General features: G+C 45.9%; 1 protein-coding gene across 1 annotated transcript in view; it reads left to right on the forward strand.

Moving 5' to 3' along the window:
* The window catches only part of LOC110520223 (Krueppel-like factor 7), a 72,024-nt gene extending 51,125 nt beyond the window's left edge, over window positions 1-20,899 (forward strand). The window contains exons 2-4 of the mRNA XM_021597385.2: window positions 4,098-4,731; window positions 9,547-9,670; window positions 16,042-20,899. Of these exons, the coding sequence (XP_021453060.1) occupies window positions 4,098-4,731; window positions 9,547-9,670; window positions 16,042-16,093 (810 nt within the window). The 3' untranslated portion in view covers window positions 16,094-20,899. The remainder of the gene's footprint in view (window positions 1-4,097; window positions 4,732-9,546; window positions 9,671-16,041) is intronic.
* The last annotated feature ends 1,245 nt before the right edge of the window (window positions 20,900-22,144 follow it).

Below are 22,144 nucleotides of genomic sequence, written 5' to 3' on the forward strand. Positions count from 1 at the left end.
CCTAAAGAGAATGATGTACTTTTTACTCCATACATTTTCCCTGACACTCAAAAGTACTAGTTACATTTTGAATGCTTAGCAGGACAGGAAAATTGTCTAATTCACACACTTATCAAGAGAACATCCCTGGTCATCCCATCTGCCTCTTACAGTATCTGGTGGACTCACTAAACACATGCTTCGTTTGTAAATGATGTCCTAATTGAAGCGTGCCCCTGGCTATCTGTGAAAAAATTAAAAACTAGGAAATGTGTCCAGCTGCTTTGCTTAATATTTAAATTATTTATACATTTACTTTTGATACTTAAGTATATTTAAAACCAAATACTTTTACTCAAGTAGTATTTTACTGGGTGACTGACTTTTCTATTAAGGTGTGTGTACTTTTACTCAAGTATGACAATTGGGTACTTTTCCCACCACTTCTATTCTCCTGTAGTGTATTTAACTATTAACAACAATTAATCCCCATGTCAGTGTGACCAGATATTGTTGTTCTATGTGTATTGTATTATATTGTATTGTATTTTACTGTATTATATCGTATTGTATGTGCTTTAGGTGGTAGCTTAATCTTTTAGGGGGTGATTACTCACACACACACAACCTCTGGTCATTGTATTTCCTCTGACTGGTGTTTTTGGAGAATACTGTATGTGACTAATGGAGCCTTGTAAAACATGGCACACCTACTTAACATAACATTGTCACTGTTAAAAGGGATAGTGTGACATTTTGGCAATTAAGCCTCTCCGTGCAGGATGTCTCTGTGTGCAGTTTGAAGGTAGTTTCTGGAGCCATTGCTAACTAGCGTTAGAGCAATGACTGGAAGTCTAAAGAGACAGTTAGCATACTTCTCAGCTATTTCTACAACAATATAGCCAATACCTAACCACCCACTTTATTCTCCCAATAAACAGTCTTATAATGATTGATCCACTTCCATATGAATCTTATTATATTAGATCTATACATTTTTACACTCTTAAGAAAAAAAAGGTGCTATCTAGAACCTAAAAGGGGTATTCAGCAGTTCCCATAGGAGAACCCTTTGATGAACCATTTTGATTCCAGGTAGAACCCTTTTGGTTCCAAGTAGAACAACTTTGGGTTCCATGTAGAACCCTTTCCACAGAGGGTTCTGCAGGGAACCCAAAATGGTCATATCTGGAAGCAAAAAAGGTTATATCTGGGACAGCCGCAGTAGTAGTAGTTTTGGAATTGTTAGGGTAGATTACTCATTGGTTATTACTGCATTGTCGGAACTAGAAGCACAAGCATTTCGCTACACTCGCATTAACATCTGCTAACCATGTGTATGTGACAAATAAATTTGATTCGATTTGATTTGATTTGAACCCTTTTGGTACCTTTTTGAAGGAGTGTATAGTGCTATGAATGCTCAGCCTGGTTGAGTACGTGGCCATGCAGGGTTTAATGTCCTTTGAGCAGCAGCACAGTATGATATGACCTTTATCCGTATGTTGTGGGACGGAACTGGGGAATGGAGGTGACTGAGCCCCCTCTACTCACACGAGCTGCCAAAGCCATGAGCCAGCATGCTCCCACACTGCACTGATCTATCCCCCTGCAGGGTGTGTGTGTGTGTGTGTGTGTGTGTGTGTGTGTGTGTGTGTGTGTGTGTGTGTGTGTGTGTGTGTGTGTGTGTGCGTGCGTGTGCGTTTGTGTGTGTGTGTGTGTGTGTGTGTGTGTGTGTGTGTGTGTGTGTGTGTGCATATGTGTCAGAATGTGTGTGTTACCTTTCCTATCGCATATCAAAAAAACGTAAAGGTCATACATGAAATGTCATAGGTAGTGTATTCTCCTACTGGACACGCCTACTGGCGTGTGATATCACCTCCCCCTGTCCAGCCCCTGAGGTGTGTGTGTGCCACTGACCATACTGTGGGCCTAGTCACAGTTGAGGATAATATGTACTCAGAAGGCAGCACAATGTTTAAAGAGCTATTCCAACTGTCTCAATGGTCATTTGGCAAGCAGGGTCATGGCTAGGCCTACCTGCAGTGTTGCTTTTACCATGCATTAGTGACGATTGATCCAATTAAAATACAATAAATACAATGGCCCTCCTTGGCCATGCTTGACTGCAGATTGTATTACACTAGAATTACCAAGAAAGAATAAAAGTGTTCACAAATCATAGCATGGAGCTGGTCAAAGGAATGGCCCAAAGCCTTGTCTTAGCACAACTGTTAGTCAGCGTTAACAAAGGACTTTTTTAGTGCGTCGTCACACTATATCTACACAATGCTTATCAGACTAAATGAGTTTGAAACATTCACACCCCCGAAGAAATCTCTTTGATATATGCTCATACGCAAATGAAAAAAGAAGACATTCTTTTAAAACAGATGTAAAACTAGCAAAGCAAAGCTTATTAGATGCCCAACAAAAATATGTCGTGGTGGTGGGGGGGGCCTGACTATAAACACAGGGGAACAGAGCAGCCTACAAGTGCTGCATGCCTTTAGATACATCGTGTCACAGTGTTTCTGTAGTTAAGATAATAGGTAAGGCAGCTATAATTTGCACTGATGACACGGATTAAAGTGGTGGAAGGTTTGACTCCATTCCGGTGCTCTGCTCCCCTCTCCCTCTGCCCAAGTGTTTTAGCTGTGACATGCCAAACGGAACAATCTAATATCTAAACTGACCACTGTGACTGCACAACAGTATTGTAGAACCAGTATGAAGAATGTGCACTCAGCACAGTTAGTGAGTCGTGCTCTTCTCTCTCTCTCTCTCTCTCTCTCTCTCTCTCTCTCTCTCTCTCTCTCTCTCTCTCTCTCTCTCTCTCTCTCTCTCTCTCTCTCTCGGCAAGGCATTGCTCATTCTAATGAAGCCCTAGCAGAAAAGAAACACACGAGAGAGAGAGTGATTGTGTGTGTGTGTGTGTGTGTGTGTGTGTGTGTGTGTGTGTGTGTGTGTGTGTGTGTGTGTGTGTGTGTGTGTGTGTGTGTGTGTGTGTGTGTGTGTGTGTTTTAACAATGAGATTTTCTGGTAGGGTATGGTTTAAGAGAGAGGTGAGGGAACAGCCTAAATAGAACAACCTTTCTGCTGAGTGTTTGGTATACTGTGTCCTCTCTGCACATACCTGTATCCCTATATCTCTCCCTCTCTCTCTCCCTCTCTCTCTCCCTCTCTCTCTGCACATATCCCTATATCTCTCCCTCTCTCTCTCCCTCTCTCTCTGCATGTATCCCTATATCTCTCTCCCTCTCTCTCCCTCTCTCTCTGCATGTATCCCTATATCTCTCTCCCTCTCTCTCCCTCTCTCTCTGCATGTATCCCTATATCTCTCTCCCTCTCTCTCTGCATGTATCCCTATATCTCTCCCTCTCTCTCTCCCTCTCTCTCTGCATGTATCCCCCTCCCTTCCCGCCCTTCCTCTTTCTCATGATAAAAATTCCATGGCTGGTTAATTTCTCTCCCTTGTAAAGTGGAGTGGAGGGAAAGAGTAAGGCCAGCACAGTTCAATCAGAGAATAATCCCCCTCTCTGGGCTCAGCTAGGAGCCGGTGACATGGTCAACACTGGAGAGGCTGGACCACTGGACCATACTGGGTGGAGGGGATGATAGGATGCTCAGATTATGATGATGTGGGTTGGTGGTTAGATTAGCAGAGCTGGATATGTATCTAGTCAGTGGTTTTATGATATAGAGTGTGTGGCTGTGTCAGAGTGTTTGATTTCTGATGAATCACTGACTGGTTATCATACACTCTTAGAAAAAAAGGATGCTATCTAGAACCAAAAAGGGTTATCCTTTTGGGAACCATTTTGGAACCATTTTTTCTAAGAGTGTATGTGGTTGATATGATCAGTTGTTTCATATGAGGCTAATCAAATCGGTACTTTTGTATGAGGTCTGAAACAGTATGTATTGATTAGAGATGAGTGTGGTGGGGCTGTTGTGCCCGTGCCGACCTTGTGTCCCAGTCTCTGACTGAGTGTCTGGAGTTGGAGCGGTACCTGCAGACAGAGCCCAAGCGTCTCTGAATAATATGTGTAGATGAAGGATGAGTGTTCTCTCCTGAAACTGTTCCTGTTTCTGACCGTGTCTCTCTCCCCTTACAGACGTGTCTGGAGTTGGAGCGGTACCTGCAGACAGAACCCAAGCGTCTATCAGAGCTGTTTGACGAGGAGCTCGACTGTCTCCTGACGCCCACCTTCATGCAGGGTGCTGACAGTGACGAGGACCTGATGGACCCCCTCCTCCCCAGCCTCCCCGACCAGCCCAGCCCCCCTCCCCTCCTCGTCTCCCTTCCCAAGGTGTTACAGGCCCCACAGCCCCACAACACCAAGGCCTCCGGAAAAGAGTCTGGAGCGAAGACCACCAAGGAGGGGGTCAACGGGGTCAACGCTGCTCAGCTGAGTGCCGTCACCTCCCTCACACCACCCTCCTCGCCTGAGCTGGGCCGCCACCTGGTCAAGCCCATGCAGACGCTCACCGCCACGGCCGACGGCACGCTCACTCTCAAACTGGTGGCCAAGAAGGTTGGTCTGAATGCGGCCAAGCTGGTGGCCACACACTCCACTCTACCCTCGCCGCCCAGCAGGGGGGGGCACAGTGACAGCGAGCAGGGGGCTGGGTCGCTGGGGGGAGATATCCCAGAGAACAAGAAGAGGGTCCATCGCTGTCAGTTCAACGGCTGCAGGAAGGTTTACACCAAGAGTTCCCACCTGAAGGCACACCAGAGGACACACACAGGTGAGACAGAACCTAGGCCTGACCATAACTATGGGCCATGCATCATGCAATCAATCAACTGTATTTCTAAAGCCCTTTTTACATCAGCAGTTGTCACAAAGTGCTTAGACAGAAACCCAGCCTAAAACCCCAAACAGCAAGCAATGCAGATGTAGAAACGCGGTGGCTAGTAAAAACTCCCTAGAAAGGCTGGAACCTAGGAAGAAACCTAGAGAGGAACTCTCAGGCTCTGAGAGGTGGCCGGGTGGAGATTACAAGGTTACCCAGCCAATAAGGCCAGGTCATGCACTAAACACACTGCCTGAAAACACACTGTCTAACCTGACCAAGGACCATGCATCTACAATTATACAGGTGCACCATGCACCTAACACAAGACCCTGGGAGAATATAGGTTTAGGTTTAAACTCTGCCTGGAAACATCTTCTGTTTCAGTATAAGTTCTCAGCTTGATATGTGTGAGTGCAAGGATTGCAATCCAGTGTGGTGGAGTAGAAACACAGAAGCAGTCTTGATCTATCGCTCTATATCCCCCTGTGAGATCCTTCCAACGGGCTAAAAATACATAGGTCTTAGCTCTGCAGTGCAGCCTCTCTCTCTCTCTCTCTCATTCACCTCAGTGACTCTGAGTCTCTTACTGAAAGCAGTCCAGTCTCTCCGTCCACAAGCTGCTAGCGGTGGGAGTGGTACGGTAATTGCCAATGGATTGATAGACTGACAGGTCTAAATGGCTAATTCAGCCATGTCTACTGCAGCCTGGAGTATCTCACCACCACTGGCCTCCCAGTGAACCTCGGAGAGAGAGAGAGAGAGAGAGAGAGAGAGAGAGAGAGAGAGAGAGAGAGAGAGAGAGAGAGAGAGAGAGAGAGAGAGGAGTGTTGGCATCAGGTTAGCGCTAGCCGTAGCGTTAGCATCAGTGTTAGCGACGCTAATCCTTTCCCGAGGCCTGCTGTTGACTCGGCAGGTTTCACCGCTGCCACTAGAGCGCTAGCGATGCTAATCACCAGCGAGCTGATGCAAGCCATTCATTCGCCCCCTCCTCCTCCCACACCCAAAAAATGAGAGGAGGGAAAGGGGGAAAAAAAAGAGAAGGGTAGAAGAGAAAACAACACCCTTAAGACATGCTGCAGCATGCTGCTGTGTAGCCCCAGCCCCGATATGTTCATTACAAGACAAGAGCAGCACAGTACAGTAATTAGCCTAATCCTTCTGTTTTGGTTATTATGTCCATACATCAGTGACACACAGGGAGGGAGATTAAGATTAGTGCAGGATTTGCTTCATGAGGATGACATGCTCCTGGATGGCCCCATCAATAACAGTTGGTAAGGAAATACACAGCCTTTCACTGAGGTTTAATAACCATAGAATTAGAATGACTAGAATAACTATAGAATTAGAATGACTAAAACGAATGTTCATTCTAGTGATTCTAATTCTATAGGTTGAACATTGTTCTAGAATGTGAGCAGTCAGAACAGAAACCCACCCACTATTTTCCTATCTTCACTCCTCTGGTGTTGGGAATGGATTCTTTGTTTTAGGGAGACGGGAGCTGCTGCATGGATGGAACTCTAGGAAATGTGAAATGGGCCATAATTGTCTGAGTCAGTCTGTTTGTCTGTCTGCTGTAACTTCAGCTGAGAGATCATAATAGGCTCTACACTCTATCTCCAGTTGACTAAGGAAATGTAATTAACTGCAGCACACAGGCACCTGTGATGCTGATGGGAGGGAGAGGTGGGTGATGAGGTGGGGGGGGGGGGTGCGTTGCTAGGAAACCATATCAGAACAGGCGAGAGGAGAGTTTGTAAATGGCTGATTATTTGCAGCTCCTGGTATCAGTCTCAGCCTGTTTTAACACAGTGCTGCCCATTCCAACTACCCCTGCCCCTAACACCACCCAACCCCCAAATACACTCTCCCCCACCCCCCAAAAAAGCTACCACCCACCCCAACCTGCTCCCTTTTTGGGGGTTTGGGTTGCCTGGCAACTGTATTACACTCATCCAGAGCAGAGCCATAATTGGCTGGTGGCGCTGAGTGTCCATGACTGGCGGATTCAGGCGGCTGCACGCCTCTCTCTCTCTCTTTCTGTCTCTCTCACACAAACTCTCTCTCTCTCTCTCTGTGTTACTATCTCTCTTTCTGTCTCTCCCACACAAACTCTCTCTCTCTCTCTGTCTTACTCTCTCTCTTTCTGTCTCTCACACAAACTCTCTCTCTCTCTCTGTCTTACTCTCTCTCTTTCGGTCTCTCTCACACAAACTCTCTCTCTCTCTCTCTCTCTCTTTCTGTCTCTCTCACACAAACTCTCTCTCTCTCTCTCTCTCTGTCTTACTCGCTCTCTTTCTGTCTCTCTCACACAAACTCTCTCTCTCTCGGTTGCTAGGCGACTCCATCATGCATCCTCGCCTCGGCAAGTTATAATTGGCTGGCGTAGTTGCCGTGATGGTGGGTCCAAGCCGACCCTGCTTCATTCTGTCAAGTCTGGAGAGGGGGAGGGAGGTATGGGGGGGGGTTAATGCAAAGAGGAGGAGCTGATGGTAGTGGAGAGGAGGGGGAGCTTTGGCCAATTACTGAGGAAGGGGTGTGAAATGTTTGCTGTCTTGCACCTGTGGCCTCAAGACTCCAAAATGACTGAGTGGTCCTTGAAGCCAGCCTGCCTGACTCCATCCCTGCCTGACTGTCTACCTCCCTGCCTGTCTGCCTGCCTGCCTTCATCCCTGCCTGTCTGTCTGCCTGCCTAACAGGCTCTCATGACAAGGCAACACTGTCTGGGGATGTCATCTGCTACAGGTTTTACACAGTGGGGGAGAATGAGCAAATAAAAAGCCTCAGGTCTTTTGGCAAAATGTTTATGAGTGTATCAAGGGGCAAAGGCAGACAGATGTTCAGAATGTGTTGCATTCATGTGTTCACCCCAGAGGTAGAAGAGTGTTATATGGAGTGTGTTGAGTGGAATCTGGCTGTAAAGTGGTGTTTGCTGATACAGTGCTGAGGTGTTGCCTTCTCCCTGGCTATCTCCGAAATAGCACCCTTTTCCCTATATAGTGCACTACGCATAGGGCTCTGATCAAAAGTATACAATATATAGGGAATAGGGTGCCATTCTGGATGCACACTCTCTCTCTAAAAGCAGCCAGTACTGGGTCATTATACATTACCCAAAATGCCCTCTGCTGATTTGAATAATATTCAAAACACGGAAAGAAAAGCACAGCAAGTGATCCTGAGGTGTTTCTGCCCTGCAATCTGTCACACAATCTCACCACAGACAATGGATCAAATAAGAAAAAGGAAACAGAATAAGAAAAGATCATGTGAAATAAACCGGGATTGGAGGTATCATTCACAGAACATTTGTCTTTTCTCTTCCCTCTCATCTTACAACATGGACGATGGGGGGAGTGGGGGATGAAGGGGCGAAATCGAGGAGATGAGGGGAGGTGCGTTGCATCATCTCACATCACTCAGTCCTCTCCTCCTCCTCCGACACGTCATCCTTTACTTTCCGTTGCATCACCGTGGTCTCCGCAGATTCCACATCGCTCGGAGATTATGTCAAACAAAACCACATCATCCTTTACCGTCTACTGCTGGGGTCACCTCCAATATACTTTTGCCCATGAAATCACTGATATTCTTCTGCTAATCAACACTTCTTGTAGCAGGTTTTTTGTAGCAGAATAAATTACTTGAATCAACAAGTCCTGTGGAGTACCATCCCCATCATTCACCCCTCCACACACAGCCTCTCTGACCCTACGGGTACCGTCCGTTATCCTCACCCTCTGCACCCTCTGTCTTCCACTGTCGCCTGTGGACTTACCGCTGCTCTACTGTTTGAGACGCTTAGATTTCACTCTAATGGTACTTTAGTCTAGTTAGGAAGATTGGTGGACACGGTGATATGGGAAGACGGTCGCAGCTGGCTGACTGGAAGTACGGTATTACTTCCCATTAAGACCCTAATTATCGTTACCACTCCCAATCTGAATCAACCAGAGCAGCAGCGCTCGGCATCACCGGGGCGGGTGGTTCCCCCTCTACCCAGCCCCCTCCCACCAGCCAGGTCCAGGCCCATCCGAACACAACCTGGTCCTCAGGGTACGGGAACCCACCCCCCGGCAACCCGCTACACCCCCCCCCCCTTTCCCATCCCAAAAAGTAAAAGAACCCCCTGCCGGAGGGCCTTTCTATCAGGGAGATAAAACTACAGCTTGTGAACAATAGATATCTCCCTCTCCCATCTGTTCAACTGGAGAGAAACTTCATTTGAATTTCAGATCTCTCCACAGGGGGTCCAAGGGGGAAGAGGAGAAGGGAAGAGGAGAGGCGTGGGCGGGGAGGGGAGAAAACTGTTTAATTTTTCCGGGTGATTTTAGTTTTAGGATTATGAATTAACACGGCATCTCTGAAAGAATTTGTTTAGCGAGCTCTGGGAGTCTATGATTGGTTGATGCAAAACCCTTGGTGTGTAGTCCTGGGTTGAGTAACACAGGTACATTAACTAGTTAATAGGATCGCACACTGGGTAACACCAGCAAATGAGTTGGGAGAATCTCATCTCACACGGGTGATGATGTAGCACACTCAGGTGTGTCAATCATACAGATAACACCCCTTTACTGATCAGTAGCCTACATGTCATTTAGACAACTGCACAATTATGTTCCATTACAGTATAACTACAAAGGTGTTGTATAAGAGCAACTTAATGGTATCCACTATTTCTACCACAAAAAACAGAAAGTCAATGTAACTGCAAAAGTAATCATTCCCCCTCCCCCCTCTGTCTGTCTGTCTTGTCAGGTGAGAAACCGTACAAGTGCTCCTGGGAGGGCTGTGAGTGGCGTTTCGCCCGGAGCGACGAGCTGACGAGGCACTACCGCAAACACACCGGGGCCAAGCCCTTCAAGTGTACCCACTGCGACAGGTAAGTACCACATCCATTACATACACACACAAGCACACACGTCACTGACCCAGTAGAGAAGATATGACAACGTGGCTCTCGCACGATCCATCACATGCACACGTGTATGTTCAAACAAACAATCTCTCACATTGAACAGTATTGATGTTGGAAGGAGAGATGAGATGAATTACTCCCATAGAATGCAAAGTACTTTGAGTTGGAGAAAAAAACTAGCTACATAAATGAAAGTCATTACTGTAATGTCCCCTTGGACAGCCCCAGTCCCAGTAGCAGCGCTCCCTCACTCTCTGTCTTCATCATGTGCATAGCAGCACTCTAGTCTACAGACGGGCTCTCCTCTCCTCCCTGGCAGCTAGCAGTTAGCACAGGCTCTGCTCCAGTCTCTGCTGAATAACTCAGTAACAGGCCAGTCCTGTGATGCCCATCACCAAATGACGACTGTGAATAGGCCATTCTCACAAGCCGCTCTCCCCTGCTCCCCCTAGCCCCAGCCAGGCTGCTGATGGCACTCACATTCAAATCACAAATTAACATAGTGGCCTTCTAAAAGTGAGATGGTTATGTAATAGAATACAAAATTAACTTGAGAGAGAGAGAGAGACAGAGAGACAGAGAGAGAGAGAGACAGCGCGACATCAACCAAACAAACCAGCTTGGGCATACAGAGGCACTCTTTAATTTTCTTACAGCAACCACAGTGTGACACTTATCAGACCTCTGTCCTGCTGGAGACACAAAGGCAGCCCTTTGTCTGAAGACAGCAGTGTGTGTGTGTGTGTGTGTGTGTGTGTGTGTGTGTGTGTGTGTGTGTGTGTGTGTGTGTGTGAGGGCACATGTATATTAGCGTGGAGCTCTGAGTGATAAGCTGTCAGGTGACAATAGCGGGAAGCCGTCACCCTGTCTGAATCCCAAATGACACCCTATTCCTTTATAGTGCACTACTTTTGACCAGAGCCCTAGTCAAAAGTGGTGCACTGCACAGGGAATAGGGTGCTATTTGGGACAGATACCCCTGTTCCCCCTGCAGAAGGGGACCGCTTTACAAAGCCCACCACCTCCCTTCCTCCTCCTCCTCCACACACACACACACACACACACACACACACACACACACACACACACACACACACACACACACACACACACGCACACTCCCCAAATCCACCCCACTATAAGCCTAAACACTGATCCAAGACCAGCCATAGCCACTGTGCATAATGCCCCATAGCCCCAATCAAGCCCACAACACTGACTAACCAGGGGGACTGCATCATCAAATCTGTGTTCCAACACTCATTACCAGAATGTATCCTGGCTATTGGCTAACAATGGGGCTATTTGGATCGGGCCTGCTATTGTTAGGATAATTGACAGGTCCAGATGCCAGGCCTACTTTAGACACACACAGCCTCCAGCCTCTTGGATGTGAGCTAAGCCAGCCATTCAGGCAAGCAACCAGTTCACACACACACAAACATTCACTCTCTCTCTCTCACACACACGCCCACTGCAAACACACACACACTCAAACGTGCTTCCTCGGACCCAAGGGGACTCTAATTGGACCCTCCTGGTTCCTCTAGTTTGGGTTTTAAACCTAACCCCTTCAAGAACACTGCTGGAGTCTACTAATCTTACTGGAGTGTATTATGCATGTTCTGCTGGCACACACACACTCACACACACACACACACACACACACACACACACACACACACACACACACACACACACACACACACACACACACACACACACACACACACACACACTGTATATTCACACACAAGCACAAATACTCCCACACACACGGCTCTGGCACAGAAATGAAGAGACATAAATTAAAGCAGGGAAGGAAATGCAAGGAGCAGCACTGCAGTGTGTGTGTGTGTGTGTGTGTGTGTGTGTGTGTGGTGTGTGTGTGGTGTGTGTGTGGTGTGTGTGTGTGTGTGTGTGTGTGTGTGTGTGTGTGTGTGTGTGTGTGTGTGTGTGTGTGTGTGTGTGTGTGTGTGTGTGTGTGTGTGTGTGTGTGTGATAAAGAACACCAGTAGGGGTGCTGGCTGGATCAATACCTATAACTCATCTGCTGATTATGTCTTAGTAGTATTTCACACGCACACACTGGGACACTGCTGTAAAATGGCTGCCAACACATTGAGTGTGAATGAGATGACAGTGGGTGCATCTCAAATGGCACCCTATTCCCAATATAGTACATTACTTTTGATCTGGGCCCATAGGACTCTGGTCAAAAGTAGTGCACGTTATAGGAAATATGGTGTCATTTTGGACACATCCAGTGATTGAGGCTGAACCATCAGCGCGTCTTAAAAGCCCATCCAAATGATTTTCTTGTTTACATTATTCTCTGAAACAGAATAAGATAAATATGGACGATAATGCAGTATCTGTCCCTCTCTTCTGTCGTCGTCAACAGTTTTATTCAAACTGTAGACTGGGTTTGAGTCCCAAATGGCACCCTATCCCCTCCATAGTGCACTACTTTGGCCTAGAGCCCCATGGGCCCTGGGCCCTACAAAGGCAATAGGGCACCGTTTGGGATGCAGGCTGTTTGGGACGCAGGCTGACACAGAGGTTAACTCAACCCAGTCTTCTGCTAGGCCTTTGAAGCGTTTTGTGAGTGACACGACCATCAAACAGGCACGTTGATCTCCCCTCTGTGAGGCAGCCTGTTCAGGCGCCTTAGGGAACGCCTGGCTACAGTAGATGGGCCAGGAGGAACTCACTGCTGTGTTACCACATTACCATCAGAATGGGAGGAAGTTTAACAGTAAATACAGTCAGTGTGTTGAGCTCTCAGCTTCTCTCTGAGCCTTTCTGATACACACACACACACACACACACACACATACACACACATGATCGTGTGCGCACACACTCACAGACAGGCACGTCATTAATCCTGCCTAATCAAGCTGGGACCCCCTGCAGGGCGAGGCAGAGGGGTAGAGGGGCGGAGGGGTACGGCAGGGGGGAGACAGGGGCGTACCAGCTGGTGTGGCGGCCCCTGACAGTGACTCGGACGGCCATCTGTCCAGTGGAACTTACTCAGCCCCCACTGGCCCTCTCTAGCAGACACACACATAGACTAGACAGGTACAACATAGACGGTTCAAAGGGAAGAAGGGAGAGCTAATACAGGAAGTTGTGAGGGAAGGAGAGAGAGATGTTGAAAAAGAGAAGACATTAAATGAAAGAGATTTTGCCAGAAGTCTTGAATTGCAACCTGCGTCTGGTCTGCCCTATGATCCCAAAGTGTCACTTATAATGGTTGATGGAAAGGTATAGACGAGGTGGACAGAAAGCGAGAGAGAGGAGGACTGAAGTGCAGCTTTCTCTTTCATAACCAAATCTTGTGTTGTGTTCTTCCACCACCTGTATACACCACGGCTAGCTGGAGAAATAACGTGTCCTAGTCTTAGTTATGTCTGGGGAGAGAGACACCTCCTTTGGATTTACATTGTAGAGCTGTCTGTGGACAAATTAATAATGGATACAGCCGTCGGCAAATTGAATTTTTCCTTCCTCAGTTCACTCTCCCACATTTTGTTTTCCAGCTTGCTTTATTCACATCTGTTGTGATTCATTTTATTGCTTTGCATGAGTGTAATACGATAATCGACCCTTACAGGACATGTGGCGTATATTCTCCCTGTCTGCTGTTATGTATCACCCTCAACAGTAGCAGTAACCAGTGAGTTTAATCGATTAGTTCCCGAAACAGGCCTACTGGCCGTTGCTCCCTCCACCCTCCTCTTCTGCCATGACTCAAACGCTGCATAACTAATAAGGGCTTGGGTTTCTGCGATAGTATTTCACCTCTAGCTGTGGTGTAAGTCGCAGAACTGCATAAGTCAGGGATCTTGATTTGCGGCTGCGTTTTGGAGAATTATCGCTCATGCTCTTTAATAAACGAGCAATCCGGTTGCTGATTTGGCATGTCCTCATTTTATAACGTTCAGTCGCTAATGTGAGAAAAATGAAGCGAGATGTCATTTATTATTTGGTATTTTTAAGGGACAAATGTTGTTTTTCTGTCATTGTGTGTCTGATCCTCACTCCGTCCGTTTTACACAGAGCCTTGTTTTCTCACACACACACTAGCTGCTGATCTAGAATCACTAAACACGGATTATTACCCACATTCCTTTCTGTTTCATATACACCTCTGCAAGGGTTTGTCATTTCGGATCAGCAGCAGGAGAGCACGGTCTGTTCTAGCATGGTAACATATCACTGATTTCTACAGAGATTATCGGAGTGTCCATTCCAACCTCAACAGTTCTCCAGCCAACATCTGGATGTCCTGTACTGTTTCAAATCTGGGCATCCATCTAGCAAAAAGGCACAGATCAGTCATGCCTCCCGACTACCTTTCTGAATGCGTAACCATTTGTACCTACTGTCTATTGATCAAAGTCAAATCAAATTTGATTTGTCACATGTGCCGAATACAACAGTGAAATGCTTTCTTACAAAGCGCTTAACCAACAATGCAGTTTTAAGAACAAAAGTGTTAAGAAAGTATTTACTAAAATAAACTGAAGTAAAAAAATAAAAAATGTAATTAAAATATTTAAAATAAAATGAGACAAATAGAAAAATAAGAAAAAATGAAGGACCAACAATAAAATAACAGTAGTGAGGCTATATACAGGGGGTACCGGTACAGAGTCAATGTGCGGGGTCACAGATTAGTCGAGGTAATTGAGGTAATATGTACATGTAGGTAGAGGTAAACGCGACTATGCATGCATAATAAACAGAGAGTAGCAGCGTAAAAATGGGGGTGGGGGTAGTCCGGGTAGCCATTTGATTAGCTGTTCAGGAGTCTTATGGCTTGGGAGTAGAAGCTGTTAAGAAGCCTTTTGGACCTAGACTTGGTGTTCCGGTACCACTTGCCGTGCGGTAGCAGAGAGAACAGTCTTTTGCCGTCGGAGGCCGAGCAGTTACCATATCAGGCTGTGATGCAACCGGTCAGGATGCTCTTGATGGTGCAGCTGTAGAACCTTTTGAGGATCTGAGGACCCATGATAAATCTTTTCAGTCTCCTGAGGGGGAATAAGCTTTGCTGTGCCCTCTTCATGACTGTCTTGGTGTGTTTGGACCATGTTAGTTTGTTGGTGATGTGGACACCAAGGAATTTGGGTAAATGAATAGCATTCTCACATAGGTGTTTCTTTTGTCCAGGTGGGAAAGGGCAGTGTGGAGTGCAACAGAGATGGCATCATCTGTGGATCTGTTGGGGCAGTATGTAAATTGGAGTGGGTCTAGGGTTTCTGGGATAATGGTGTTGATTGTGAGCCATGACCAGCCTTTCAAAGCACTTCATGGCTATAGACGTGAGTGCTACGGGTTGGTAGTCATTTAGGCAGATTACCTTTGTGTTCTTGGGCACAGGAACTATGGTGGTCTGCTTGGAACATGTAGGTATTACAGACTCAGTCAGGGACATGTTGAAAATGTTAGTGAAGAGACTTACCAGTTGGTCAGCGCATGCTCGGAATACACGCCCTGCGGCCTTGTGAATGTTGACCTGTTTAAAGGTCTTACTCACATTGGTTACGGAGAGAGTGATTACACAGTCAACCGGAGCAGCTGATGCTCTCATGCATGCTTCAGTGTTGCTTGCCTCGAAGCGAGCATAGAAGTTATTTAGCTCATCTGGTAGACTCATGTCACTGGGCAGCTCATTGCTGTTCTTCCCTTTGTAGTCCGTAATAATTTGCAAGACCTGACACATCCGACGAGCATCGGACCCAGTGTAGTACGATTCGATCTTAGTCCTGAATGGACGCTTTGCCTGTTTGATGGTTCGTCAGGAAGGTATAGCAGGATTTCTTATAAGCATCCGGGTTAGAGTCCGGCCCCTTGAAAGCAGCAGCTCTACCCTTTAGCTCAGTGCGGATGTGGCCTCTAATCCATGGTTTCTGGTTGGGGTGTGTACATATGGTCACTATGGGGACGACATCATCGATGCACTTATTGATGAAGCCAGTAACTGATGAGATATACTCCTCAATGCCATCAGAAGAATCCCAGAACATATTCCAGTCTGTGCAAGCAAAACAGTCTTAGCTTAGCATCTGTGTCGTCTGACCACTTCCTCATTGAGTGAGTCACTGGTACTTCTTGCTTTAGTTTTTGCTTGTAAGCAGGAATCAGGAGGATAGAATTATGGTCAGATTTGCCAAATGGAGGGCGGGGGAGAGCTTTGTATGAGTCTCTGTATGTGGAGTAAATGTGGTCTAGAGTTTTTTGTCCTCTGGTTGCACATGACATGCCTTTAACATGCCAACTGTTATTGAGTAGATTTTGACAACCTCTCTTTTTTTCCTTCTCTCCAGGTGTTTCTCCAGGTCAGACCACTTGGCCCTGCACATGAAGAGGCACATCTAAGGGAGCAGGAGGAGGATTGTGAGGAAGAAGAGAGGGAGAAGGAGAGATAGAAGGAGAGAATAAGTAAGCAGGATGGAAGACGGCCCACACAGCAGCTTCGGCTCTCACCATCCAGAGGCTGACCCTGCCCTCAGAGACCCACCTAAGACCTGACACCAGGAGCAAAGCACTATGGGAGATGACACGCTGGATAGACGGACGCCACGACTCCAGACAGACGGCTGGTCGGCGAGGACGGATGGAGTGATGGAGTGATGGAGTGAAAGAGTCGAGGAGCAGCTTGTTTTTTTATTTACACTTCCATGATTCACACTTCTACTCAACAGTCTACAACCAATTCTCTTTCATCGTGTCATCCGATTAGCCATGCCTTGTCCAATCAGGGTTGGGAACTCACACACTGCCAAACCAATCCGCTGATCCAGTTACGACCCATTTACAATCCAATGTTTCTTTTCTGTACATTTAAACTATGGAGCAACTTGGGAAAGGAAATGGTTCACCCAGAATTATGAACTGCTTTCCTTTGACACGCCAAACGTCCGTGACTTGCAGAAGTAACAATGGGCCACACAAACCAACAATAACTATTGGCCATTTTATTCTGGTGTGCTGTTTCCCAACCCCATCCCAATTTGTGTCTCTTGTATAGGAACCCACAAACTGCAGCTATATGTCAACCCTCAGCAAGCTATACCGTGTGAAATAACAACAATGCCAAAATAGCGAGACGAGGGAGACCAATGGAACTAGTGGGCAATCCGCCAGTGGCGCCGCCTGTCTGTGGGAGTAGGGTCTGACACTTCCAGAGAGTGAGCTCTGTGACCCACAGGCACCTTGCTGTGGATCTCTCAGGCTCTCCTGTAGGAGGCGCTCTGCTCTTCTCGCTCAGCTTCACTCCTGCCACCTCACAGGCAACAACTAACAAATGCGCAGCGACACTTTCTTGCCTTTGTTTTTTAAAGACAATTAATTATTACTATTATTATTAAGAATGATGGTCTGTTTTCTTTCAGCTGAAATTTCTTAAAAATTCACTGAATGAAAAAAAACAAAAACATTTTAAGTACAAACGAGAAAGAATGTGCACATATGGCAGGAAGGGAGGAACATCGAACGAACGCACCCCGGCCCGTAAACACAGGCTAAACTCAGTACCTGCTATTTAGCACTGACAGTTAAGGAGATAAAAAAAAATAAAAAAGAAATCACAAGAAACTCTGAAAGAAAAAGGATTTGTATTGTTGGCCTGAAATGAAAGAGAAGGACCTCTGTTTTCCACTCTGTGTTTCTCCTGTGTGATACTAAAAGCAAACCTTGGCGTGACCTTCGAGGCATCAGCACCAAACCAGGGCCAAAACACAACATAAAACTGGAAATGGTATTTTTGCTTTGTTTGTGTGGATTCTGGAAATACACCTTGGAACCCCCTACCTCCTCCAGTATGGCGGGGGAGGGGCCTGGGAGGCTGGTCTGCTGTGACCACACACCCTATTTGGGAGACTAGGAACTTGATAGGCTACTGAACATGAACCTGGGACTAAAGACACCCAACTCTCTGGGTAGTAGAAAGGACAACATGGCCTCATCAGCCCAGAGAGACTTGCCTGTTTCGTATCCATTGTCTGCACTGACTTTTTCAATGTTATCTGTGCTTTTTTTTCATAAAGTATACAACAAAAACTGAAAAAAAGAATACAAAGGAGAAAAAAAACCTGCATAAAAATACTGAATAAAAAATGTAAAAATCTGTCTCTCACACACTCACACCATACAGACACAAATACAACGACACACAGAACAGTTTCTTTGCTCATGGCTCCACTTTGAGATAAGACTCAAATAATGATTTAGTTCATGAACAGAGTTGGAAAACGAAACACTGCATGGCAGCCTCTCACACACACTCAGATCGCTTCCCGGAATTATTTGTTCTGCTCCAAATTTTTCTCTGTAAGATTTTTTTGCAATTGTTGTTTTGTAAAAGACTATCTTATTCCGCTGGAGGTAATGGCTTTGAAATGAGAAATCAAGCTTGTTCTCATGTTCAATCAATCACCACAAATCAGGCCTAGGTCTCTCAGTCTCTGTATGTTAACAATCAGCTTCTACACCATGGGACCAGATTCCTCACCTGTATGCCCCGGATCTATGAAGTCCTACATAGCCTTGCAATCAGGGCATTAATACCAACACCACTATCACTAATACTGTCACTATTACTGTACCACTTCCTTCCCCTCTCGCATACACACCCACTCTGGCCTCCTCACACCAATTGTAATGGCTGCTTTATCAGAGAAGATGCCATTACTGTCTCTATAGTAACGTTCATGTATCAGCCATGCCAGAATCTCGCAGACGATCCCAGAGCTGCCCTCAGGTGGGCCGGTGGAGCTCCGAACAATCAATACCAAAAACGTCCAGCATGGAACTACCCTGGAGCCAGGCAGGGTCTGGAACAGAACACACCGGTATCTGGGAAGTGGACCGCCTCCACACCAGACCTATTGGCACCACTGGCGCAGCAACAGCTCTTTCTCTACAAACACAAACACAGTGTCTCGGCAACAAAAAGACGAAGTGAAACAAGAGATTAAGATGATCTTTGTGTTTTGCGTCCACTTTTTAGTTGGAACTTCTTTCTTCTTGTTTTGTTTTGTTTTAACGCTACAGTGATTATTTTTTTATTGCCATGGTGGATGATGCAAGGTAATGCCAAAATTAGAGAAATGCAGGGGGATTTGTTTCTATTACGCCCCCACCCCCCCTCCCCCTCCCCTTCAACGTACAATCATATGGGGTTTTTTTGTGGCACTTTTTGCCGGAATTGCAATGGTATGTCTGTGTGTGTCCCAATGCGAGCTATAGCACGGCACATCCTTAGGGTACATTGTGAATCTAATCTGCATTGTGAGAAAGAATACTACTACCAGTAGACTGGTTTGAAACTAACAGTGTGGGAGACTGGGATTGTACTGTATGTTGGTTGATTCATTCACTTTAGGGGAGCTTATAATCTGTCTAATTTTAGCTGACAATAATGTATTTGTTTTAGTTTTGTTTCTGACATTTTATTTTCTTTACGAACCACACAAATCACATTCATTTGGGTTCATAGAGCTGAATGATGTAAAAACAAACACTCAAACTCAAAAAACCATACACCATGCACTTCACTGGCACTTCAAATAGGTTCAAAAACATGAAAACTCTTCAAGCACTCTTATGTTCTAGTAGACGTTCACTTCTGGTTGTAGCCGTTTCTACGGCTTCCACTGCAGCAAAGCCTGCTGGGTAACAGAAAATGGATACTATGGTCATGGTAATTTAGCCCGTAACAGGCCTGCATGCTAAAAAGATAGCAGCACACAGTTTAAATCCAAATTAGCCCAATTTTAGTCCTCTTGCGTACACACTGACAGGTCTAAAACCTCACTTCAAATGAAAAGTCCTATTCTATTTCAGTCCTGTGGCATTCTCACCAGAAGAAGCTAGCTAGGCCCCTTTCCCTTTCCCTCGCCTGTTAAAACACTGCTTGCTGTCATGGAGATGCTCCTCTGTATAGTTTCCTGGCCACTAGTATCCCACAGCTCTGATTAGCATTAGCGCAGCAGGCTACTCTGTGGAGGCTCCTCTAGTCTCTCCAGTCGCACTCCACTAATGAGAAAGGCTTTTGGTCACAGGGAAACAGATCTGGGGGAAAAAACATCAGGGACCGCGAGCCAAAATGGTTTCATTTCAACGGTCCACAGTACTGTTATGAAACCAGTGTGGAATCTGCCACAGAACAAACAAGAGTACATTAGCAGCAGTTTATCGTAAAGCCAGAGAGATATATATTTATTTGAGAAAGTGATCGAAATTGAAGAGATATTTTTTGACAAAGAGAAAAAAAATGTTTACCCCAGGGATTAACCAAATGATGATGAAATTAGCCGTGCTTTTTATCTCATGGATTAGCGATTAAAATGAGATTATGATTAATCCTACAGGCCCTTATAGCTATTTACAACACAACCCCCCACTCCCCCTCCTTCTGCACTCTACAAGTGCCATTCTAATAGCCCTTTATCCCTCTCTCCATCTCTCCCTCTCTCTATAACCCCACAGAAGCGATCCATGCACAACCAACTGCAGGAACGCTGAACGCACACGTATACACTTTCACCCAAAGATTTGCAGATTCACAAGTAAACTGCTGTGAATGAAAATAGAGAGAGAGTAAGAGAGAGAGAGAGCGAGAGAAAGAAAGAATGAACTCGTTTTACTGTCCAGTACTATTCCACCATTATTCCCCCCCTTCCACAACCCTGACCCAACCCTGACCCAACTTCTTCCTGCATTACAATCTCTTGTCTGGTGTTCAGTGTGGCCGAACTCATGGTCCATTCATGGTTGTAAAATATGGTTGTGTAGTCTCTTTAGGGTGCCCAATTCAAGGGTGACTTAACTAGCAGCCTACCAATTCTAATGTAGACTTAGTTCAATTAGCTTCTTAGTACAGTGCAACATAGTACAGTGGAGTGTAATATTTCAAACTGTCATGTCTGAGGTGGACCGTCGAGTCTCTGTTAGGTTAACTGTTGCCTGCGAAAACCATCCCAAGAACGATTGCATCATACACCTACCTACCTTAAGCATTCCCGAAACTTGAAGCCTCACACGTTCGGTCCCCATGAGGTAGGGTTGTCACTTTGGTGAGGCTTCTGGCAGCTTTGTAGATAGATACATTAGTAGCTCTTCAACTCAATGAGCTCGTATGGGTAGTGACTGGTTTACAGTGGGTCTGATAACAGTTCTGTAGGCCACTAGAATGTCCATAGACATTAGACATTAGTCGTTAGACCTACTGTAGACCCATTTTAACCACAACACTTTAGGTGGAACTTAAAGGGTATTGTGCACTACTAGGCAACAGTGCTTCAGCATTTCGACTCCTACATACATCTCACACACTCTTTTAATGTTCCTGTTGTTCTATCTTCTCAAGCATACCATTTCACTACATGAACTTACTGCGCACACTCCATAGTGTACCTACTTACTTAATGCTAGCATAGTCTGTTGGAGCACTCAAATGTCAAATATCCACATAACATGTTGTGACACTTCCTGATGCACTTAACCACAAGAACCAATAAGGTAGCTCCTTTTTAGTTTTTAGCCAATCACACTAATAGGTTATTAGCATGATATAGGCCCTCTACTGTCATTAAACAGCCAATGGCAACTGGGCATGGTAAGATAATGTTGGACAGTTGTTTTGACGGTTCAAGAGGTTCTGTTCATTGCTATGTAACAGGTGACTAATTTGGTCCTGTTTGGGATGTTGAAACTCATGGTTCTTTTTGTTGTACATCTGCATCAGGGAGTGTGTCTGTATCTGCTGTGTTTGTCCATATTTGATGTGTCAGTATATAAGGGATTGACAAAACTCTTCCCCCCTGTCTCTGTATCCCTCCACCTCACCCCTTCTTTCCCTTTGTCCCCCAATCCTTATCCATCCAACTCTGGGGCCCAGGCATCACACTCTGACATGTGCTGTTAGCGGAAGATACATCTTGATAAATGTTGATTAATCTCTATGGCTTTGTCTTCATGAGGTGTTGGACATGTGTCAAGTTCAGGAGGTGAGTTAGAGTACTTGACTTTATATTCTATTTACCCTCTGCTAAGTGGAGAGTCTCATGGCCAGACAGACAGAACCAGGATGTGTAGCTGTAATAACTATCCTCAGTCAAGGGGCCACACATAGAAATAGAATTACTCAAATTCCAATCTAATTCTATTTCTATTGGGGCACCCACCCAGCCAACAACACACCTCAGCCTGTAGAGCAGAACTAAACCCACCAGTGCTTTTCTCAGACCGTCTACAGTACGGCTGAGCCTCCACAAGGTAGTCTAGTCCCAGTCCAGCCTCTACACCTGGTACATCTGTGGAAGCCCAGTGACACAGTGGGAACACCTTTTCCATTGTCACCTCTGTCATTTACTCCTTCTGCAGGGGCTCTATAATGCCAACAACAACATCACCTCTCCTTCCTTC

This window comes from Oncorhynchus mykiss, chromosome 3, assembly GCF_013265735.2.
Source record: "Oncorhynchus mykiss isolate Arlee chromosome 3, USDA_OmykA_1.1, whole genome shotgun sequence".
In the NCBI taxonomy this organism is placed as follows: Eukaryota; Metazoa; Chordata; class Actinopteri; order Salmoniformes; family Salmonidae; genus Oncorhynchus; species Oncorhynchus mykiss.